The sequence below is a fragment of the Musca vetustissima genome, unplaced genomic scaffold (assembly GCF_032173495.1).
Source record: "Musca vetustissima isolate MV318-11 ecotype Yass unplaced genomic scaffold, APGP_CSIRO_Mvet_v1 utg8857, whole genome shotgun sequence".
NCBI lineage: Eukaryota > Metazoa > Arthropoda > Insecta > Diptera > Muscidae > Musca > Musca vetustissima.
The window spans coordinates 295864-304103 of record NW_026883455.1 but is presented as its reverse complement, the minus strand read 5'-3'; the positions used below and the strand labels follow the sequence as shown (position 1 = coordinate 304103).

General features: G+C 32.8%; 1 protein-coding gene across 1 annotated transcript; it reads left to right on the top strand.

The window, feature by feature from the left end:
• The first annotated feature begins 487 nt into the window (after positions 1–487).
• Positions 488–7866, top strand: LOC133330322 (protein obstructor-E). The gene is made up of 4 exons (XM_061538768.1): positions 488–665; positions 6988–7182; positions 7259–7462; positions 7523–7866. The coding sequence occupies exons 1-4, from the start codon at positions 611–613 to the stop codon at positions 7777–7779; spliced, it is 711 nt and encodes a 236-aa protein (XP_061394752.1). The 5' UTR covers positions 488–610; the 3' UTR covers positions 7780–7866.
• Positions 7867–8240: the final 374 nt, after the last annotated feature.

The window sequence follows — 8240 nt, the reverse complement described above, 5'->3', positions numbered from 1 at the left end:
TAAAACCTTTAAAAGATTATGCATTTTTTTTTATTTTACCAACTCTTAAGCTTGTTGACTTGTAGTTTGTTTTTATCTCAAAATTATGTCTCCCTCTAAACGATATGCAAGAAAAGCAAGCATGTTTAGCACACACGTTGATGTTAACACTTCAGCGTTTAGATGTCGTGTGCATCAGACCCCTGGCCCCAAAATTTGCTGAAAACAAAACGAACTCCCTACCCAGAAATGAAACTAGTAAGGCAAGGCAGAAGCTAACAGCAAATATAAACCGCAATAACAACAAAGCGATGATCATCAGACAGACACACAAACAAACAATTAAACCCACCAAGTATTGCAGGTTTAGCTTTAGTATGCGCATGCGCACGCGTTCCACAATGGCAACTTACACCACTCTCTCTGCCAACTGCAGCAGCAAAAAGTTTAGCTACGCTGCTGTTATTCTTCAAAAAGAAAGAGCGGCTAACGTTCCACCAATAGTTCCAGCCCAGCCAGCGTTCAGTTAAGACGTCGTCTATATAAACTGATACGCCATACAAGTTTCTCCAGTGTAGTGTGGATTACTTTTAAGGACATAACACCTCAAAACCGAACAAACAGAGAAAAAATGAAGCAATTCGTTGTGTGTACCATTGTGGCAGCTTTGTGCGTTGCATCTGCAAGTGAGTGTTACAAAATTTTGTATAACTTTTTTTTGTTTTGCTGTGTGTTGTTAAGAAAAAAAAATTAAGAAAAAAAGAAATAATTGAGAAACAAATTGTAAACAAAATATGGCTGAACCACAAAAATATATATAAACGAATCAAGTTATTTATATTTGGTTTGAAAATATGTGGATGCGGAAAGTGCCAAACAAAGTTATGAAAAACATTTTTTTGAGGAAGAAGACAATTTAATAGAAAAAAATATTAAAAGTTGTTCATTGTGAGAAGTGAAAAGGGGTCGAAGAGTCATTATATTTTACCGGAAAATACCCTCTTTTTGTTTTCAATTTCTTTCTATCGCTCTCTGGCTTAAATTTCATATAAAAAGTAAATGTAATATCCCATTTGTGAAAAGTGCTGCATAGTTTGAAGTATTACTGATAGTAATTTTTGGCGAAATATATATGAAAACTTCATGAATATTGAACTGAAAAATATGCTCTTCGTCTAAAAATTAAAGAAAAATCCTGTTACTCCTCTTGGGAGCATAAAACTTTCACAGAGCATCTCCATTTTACTCGATTAGACCTTCATTTTTTATTATTACAGCTACGTAGATGATGGCCTGTCCTAGGTGATTGGGATGCCATCTATTATTGCCTAGAAAAGAAGCCTCCTAATCAAGTGCTGCGATTTTTCTCTAGGTGGCACAATGTCACGTCATTCCCATTTTTGTGTTATCCTCATGTGTTTAGGCTGAGATTGTTTATTAGGATGGCAGGTGGCTTCGGATGTATTTCATTTTGAGGGGATATAAGACCCTTTTTACAAATATTCGAAAATAAATTTAAAAAAATCCTCCTCAGCTAGGATTTGAACCCGATACTCATTGGTTTATAGTCTGGCACAAAATACCCTGCATTACGCCAATTCAAAAACAAAGCTATTGGGAATATATTTGGAACTGTTTTCTCAAAATCTATTAATAAGGTTATCCGGCTAGCCTGTCCTAGGTAATGGGGCTGCCATCTATTATTGCCTATAAAAATGCTCCTATCTACTGTTGCCATTTCCTCTTGGTGGCACTATGTCCCATCGTTCCTATTTTTGTGTTATCCTCATGTGTTTATGCTGAGGTTGTTTCCGATGTAGTTCATCTTGAGGATGTGTTTTTTTAAATATTCGAAAACCACTCCTCTGCTGGGATCTGAACCCGAAACTCATAAATTAGAAATCCAAAAATATTTGTCTAGAAAAAGTGCTTTGAAATATTAAAATATATTTAAAGTTCGAATTTCGGATTCTCGCAAGTTAAAGATTTTCAAAGCTGAATATTTCTCAATTTTAGGTATTTTTAATGCTAAAGCTCAAGGCGAGTTTGGAATTTTGTTTCTAGTCAAACGAATCTATTCACAAAGTTAATAAATCAAAAATTCTCTTCCTGAAATTTCCAAAATTATTTTGATACTGTTTTCCGAAGCTCTTTGTCAAAACGTCTTCAGTAATTATTTATGCATTCCTTAATTTCCCATGAACTTCAACTCTTCTTTAGATATTCCGGACCACTTTTTCCTTACAGTGTTGGTTTTTTTTTTTTGTAAAGATTTCTGCAATGTTGCCTGTTATATCTTAAGGACCGTTTAGACTTAGGTTTTATCGCAATAATGTACATTACCGAGATCCTATGCTAAATCGAGATAATTTCAAATACAACCCTAAAAATAAATGCAGAACTTCTCCCAAAAAGTACAAAAATGGCAAAGCTTATGTTAAAATTTTAATTATTTTGCTTCGTGGTCTAGTTAGCCATTCTTAAATTCAACATCCAAAAATGTCCAGTTTATAATCTGAAATAGCCACACAATCAACTACATTACATTACAATCGAAAATTTAGATTCCCCTCAATTCAATGCTTTGTCGTTTTGATGGTTTAAAAGCTTTCAAAATGATGAGTATTGATTTCTATGGGAATTTATCAAAGCGTGGCTTTATTCAGACCGCATCATATCTATTTAATTTTGTTATAATTTAACGCCTAAAACACGTGTTTTATGAAAATACGTCATCTATCATGAAATTGATACTTTAAATGGCATGTTTTATTAAAACCGGTTTCATAGAAACAAAACCTTAAATTTTATAGCTGCCTGATTGTTTAAATTTTTGACGATATAGCTGCTTAATTCTTTGCGAATTCTTGTCGATTTTAATTTAAAACCCCCCGGCTAAAGTCTACTGACGTCTTTGAATTTGCAAAAATATAAATATTTTGCTACCATTTAGATGACAGCTGATCAACCAATTATCATAAATTTGAGACTGCATTCACAATACTAACAAAAATTTTCCATAACTAATTAACGAAACTGAAAGTTTATAGTCTTTTGAATTAATTTAATGTTACCGTCCCATTCAAAAAAGCCGGTCGGATGTTGTTTGACCGGTCATTTTATGATAATTCCCATAGAAAACATTTCGCAATATTTGAACTTGAATTTCGTTGGCTTCTTCGTGTTTGTATATTTTAACATTTATTAATAAAATTAAAATAAATAAATAAAATATGCTAAACATATTGGCATTGACACCAAAAATCAACCAAGCAAACAATTTTGCCAGACATTCACCTAGGCGGACACGAGAGAGAGAAAAATATATAAACAAACTATACACAATTTCATAACCTGAACTTCAAGTCATGGCAAAAAAGAAAAAAAACTTCCCCAACACATTAAAAGTCATTAAATTTAATGCAGATATATACAATAACAAGACAATATTTCCAGTCATAATTTATTTAGCTTTCTGGAAAAAAGCAGAGATAAAATGTTAAACTGGTATTTTAAGTTTCAAACTCAGACATTATGGAGGCTGCTCTATTTGTATGTGCAGTTGTAATGTCAATTACCTTCACTCCTAAGGGTTAATCAATGACATGAAATAGTTTTGAAATTGCGTGCAATTACCTTGCAGCATTGTACTGCACTGCACCGCCGCACCCTTTAAATGTCAAACATTACAAAGTGTTGTCATGCCATTCACAACTAAACCATCGAAAAGTAAAAGTATTATGAGTAGTTGTCTGGTTTCAGGCAATTTGTTATTGGTTTTCTCTGGAAATCCAGAAATGCCACAGTTCAAATATCTATTTACTTTTAATGTTAAATTAACATTTAAACTGGTTCCAAAGCCGATGCTGTTGACGTAGACATTTCGCATGAATTCTTTGGTTGGCAGGCATAGAAAAATTGTCTTCTTGTTAATAACTTGTTTGCGAAAATAAAAAAACAGATTAGATAAAACGTGGTTTAAATGTTTATAAAATTGAATAATGAGACATAAAATCATTGATAAAATATATGAAATATTTTTTTAAAGGCAAATGTCAAATTTTCAATTTGGCAAATTACAATTTTGGCTAACTTTGACAATGATCGTACCATGGCACATTAAAAAGGTAGTCCACTTAGCGCAGCTGATGTCTCCATTAACTGTCAAAGTGCGCAGTTTTTACTTGAATTCGATGTGCAACGTAGTCCATTTAGAGCAGTTGATGTCTTGATTTACTGTCAAAGTGTGTAATTTCTACTTGAATTCGATGTGCAATGCTGCCAACTTTTTGAAATATTATAAGGAAAAATTTGACAGATGGTCGGCACAAAAACAAATGTTATTGTTTTGATACATCACCTTATTATTGCATCATGCACTGTTCTACTTGCATTCGATATGCAATGTTGCCACCTATGTGAAATATTACTAGGAAAAAATTGACAGATGGTTCTAATGTGCAATATTAAATATATATTTTTTTTAATTTCTTTCTTTCATCCTTGCACCAAAATGATATATAGTAACTAAAGATAGGTGTTATAATATTTTTAAAATAAATAAAACGGCATGTGCATTAGAACTGTAATTCAATGTAAATGTACTATAAGCCTTAAGAAGATCAGCTGATTCATTGAGAGGAATATACATACATTTTCATTTCGTTCTAAAGGATTTCCGGTTTGGTAGCAATAAGCTGACGAACTTCTAAACATAGATTTATGTTCAAAATATATCCAATGTAATATTGTAATGTCAAATTTTCCATAAACCATATGACCAAAATTCTATTAAATGAAACTAATTTGTCTTTCTCAATTCATTTTTTCTATTGTTGTTTCATACAATTATTGACCATTCGGACTCTGAATGAAATAAAATTAACTTTTTAAAATATTTGACGAAACATCTGTTTCATAAATCAGCTGCTCGAATACTGCTTGAATACTGTTCGCAGTATCTTCCTTCTAATTTAGAATATAGCATTTGATCGTGGATTAGTATGTATATAATCTCAAATACAACACTGTTTTTGTATCACAAATTGATAAATCGCCCTAAAAGTACTAAAAAGTACAAATTAGGCGTACAACAAAATATGGCAAGGAGCTGAAAGAATTTTTATGGATATTAAATAACTTTAAAGTAACACATTTTTATATATTTGTATTCAACTAATGGAGAATAATTCCCATTTGAATTATGAGAATGTTATTAAATAATATGCATAAATATGTAAACAAATATCAGCTGACTGACTTTCTATCAATTTAAAACCAGTGTAAACATCTAGGATTTAGTTGCTCGATTTAAAAATCAAGTCGATTTAGAGAGCATAGTCTAAACGCGTTTTAACATCAGCATGTAAGAGGATTATTAAACTTCCCTTTAAGGACACGTTTATATCAGACCTAAAACATCTGTTTTATGTTTTTTTATGCAAACTTAACCGGTTACAATTTAAATACCTCTCTGGCACCTTTATACAATTCTCCCTAACAATTAATACCGCCAAAAACCACTTAAATCCCCCCAACATTTTCCCTGAGTGCATTTCAATTTCTGGTTTTAACTCTGCCTCAAATGCAACGCTGTTAACTGCAGCGTCACTGCTGTCGGCAGCAACGTCTGTCAGCTAATTATGCAATTTGTATGTATGCTAAAGTAAATCTAATTGTAAGAGAGGCAAAGTATAAATCCACCTCTGATTAATTTTTTTTTTCGAAATGCATTTTTTTCTTTCTTCTTTTTTAAAGTTCAAAAGCATAGAAAATATTTGAGTAATGCATTTAATTGCCATGGCAATAGAGACAGCAGCAGACAACAACAGCTCATTTGAATTGAATTCCATTATAAATCCACAAACAACAAGCGGTGCATAGGCGGAATAACTGATAGGTTTAGTCATCAAAACCCGTTAACGAATACGACGTACGTACTTGTGCATGTGCTATTATTATGTTTAGCTGTGGCTGTTGTTTCTTCTATTCGGCCGACTTATTTGGTTATTTAGTTGTGGAAAAATTTCCTTGGTTTTAGTTTTGAAATTGAAATTGTTTTCGTATATAGGTAGGTAAACCCATATTTACAATTGAGGTTAATGTACTCATGATCGAGCGATAGAAATTGAAACTATGGAAAGTGAAATTTCATATTTGGAGGTTAATTTGAATTGATTGTTTTTATAATTTGTGAAACTCGCATTCTGATTCTGGTTTGTAGACTATGCTTTCGAATCGAATCGATTTGTAAATCGAGAAATTAAATCCTAGTTGTTTATATTAATATTAAAAGTTGTCAGTCGGCTGATATTTGTTTACGTTGATATTTATACACGTTGGTACATTTTCGTACTTTCGGACAAGTGGTACCTTTTTAGGTGCTGAAACAGTGTTGTATTTTAAATAATATCTATATATAATCAGAGGCTTATTTGTTGTATGACATATCGAAATAAATATAGTTCGATTTGGCAAATAAAACTAGGTAATACATTATCACAATAAGTTATGGTCTAAACGTGCTTTATGACTAGTTAAAATATTTAATTGACAGTTCAATATTGGATTTTCCCTGCAAGAAAACTTGACATTTCAAACAAGATAATCAGAAAACTTAATCGAAATCTCATTTTTATTATTGGACTTATAAGAGGTTTATATTGTACTGGATTTCGTTAACACAGTAGTTTTAGATTGTCAATTTCATTGCATATATGTCAAATAAATCCACATTAAGTAACCTACCCGAAATAAAACGGCATATACATTAGAATTTTTACCGGGTTAACCTACTTTATGAGGATCTATTTGACATTTATGGAAAGGAATTGACAATTGAAACCCACTGGCTTAACGAAATCCAGTTAAATGTAAACGTACTATAAGTACACAATGTACATGGCGTTTTAATATTAGTATTCGAATCTCCTCCCAATCACAATATATCTAAACCTTCTTGAATTATTATATTAATTTCCAAAATTTCTTTCACTTCTTTTCCTCCAGATGCCGCTTTTGAATGCCCCAAACCAAATGGTCAGTTCCCCGATGAAAAACAGTGTGATAAATACTACGAATGTGATGATGGTGTTGCCAAGGAGAAATTGTGCCCTGATGGTTTGGTCTTCGATCCATTGAACCGTCAAATCAACAAATGTGATATGCCTTTCAATGTTGATTGTGGTGATCGTGTTGAATTGCGTAAGTAAATCAATCAACTCAACCTCTAAGAGATTTAAAATTAATTCGAATATTCGCCTCTCTTTGACATTTGCAGAAGAACCAATTTCCTCGAAATTCTGTCCCCGCAAGAACGGTTTCTTTGCCCATCCTGATGAAACTGTTTGCAACATCTTCTACAACTGTATCGATGGTGATGCTTTGGAAACCAAATGTACTGTAGGTTTGCATTTCGATGAATACAGCGGTACCTGTGTGTGGCCCGAAACTGCCAAGCGTGAAAACTGTGTTGAAAAGCCAAGTATGTAGAACTTATCTTCAATTTATCCTAAAAAATATTAATTATTCTCCTCTCCCACAGAAATGTCCGCCACCGGTTTCCAATGCCCCAAGGACAAGCCAAAGACTGATGCCCGTGGTCAAGTTGTCTCTCATCCCAGATATCCTCACCCCACCGATTGCCAGAAATTCTATGTCTGCTTGAACGGTGAAGATCCTCGTGATTTGGCCTGCCAAGCCGGTGAAGTCTACAATGACGAATCTGAAATGTGCGATGCCCCCGAAAATGTACCCGGCTGTGAAGATTGGTTCAAGGATTCCGATGAAAAGAAAGAATAAATTGATATTCTCTCTCTTATAGCAGAGTTGTAACATCTCTTTGTTTGACTATTTTTGTGTAAAAAACAAACCAACAACAATTTTCACAAATTTAGTAGTCATATTTAGGTTATTCCTATTATAGTTTGTAATGTAATATCCCAAAACGATATATAGTCCACCTTATCGATGTCATTGCATGATGTCCTCTACACAACCACCCACACACACACAAAATACAACTCATTTTTTTAGTAGTTCGTTAAACCTTAAGATGGCGTTGTAGCGCAAAAGTTTAACACAAATGAATTTAAACTTTGACTGATCAACTTGTGCTGTAAAAAATATTTTCCACCTTCTCTCCTCTACAACTATTTTGTTTTTATATATATGCTGATTTTTTATACAAAGTCAAAGCTTTTTGTGTATAAAATGTGTATCTTATCGTAAACTTTTTGTTGTAAATATTTAAGACAAACAAA

Bases quoted from the DNA above. Each gene is read 5' to 3' on its own strand.
- LOC133330322 (XM_061538768.1), top strand. From the start codon at position 611: ATGAAGCAATTCGTTGTGTGTACCATTGTGGCAGCTTTGTGCGTTGCA. The intron at 666-6,987 runs GTGAGTGTTACA...CTTTTCCTCCAG, and splicing joins TTTGTGCGTTGCATCTGCAA to ATGCCGCTTTTGAATGCCCC. The intron at 7,463-7,522 runs GTATGTAGAACT...CCTCTCCCACAG, and splicing joins AAACTGTGTTGAAAAGCCAA to AAATGTCCGCCACCGGTTTC.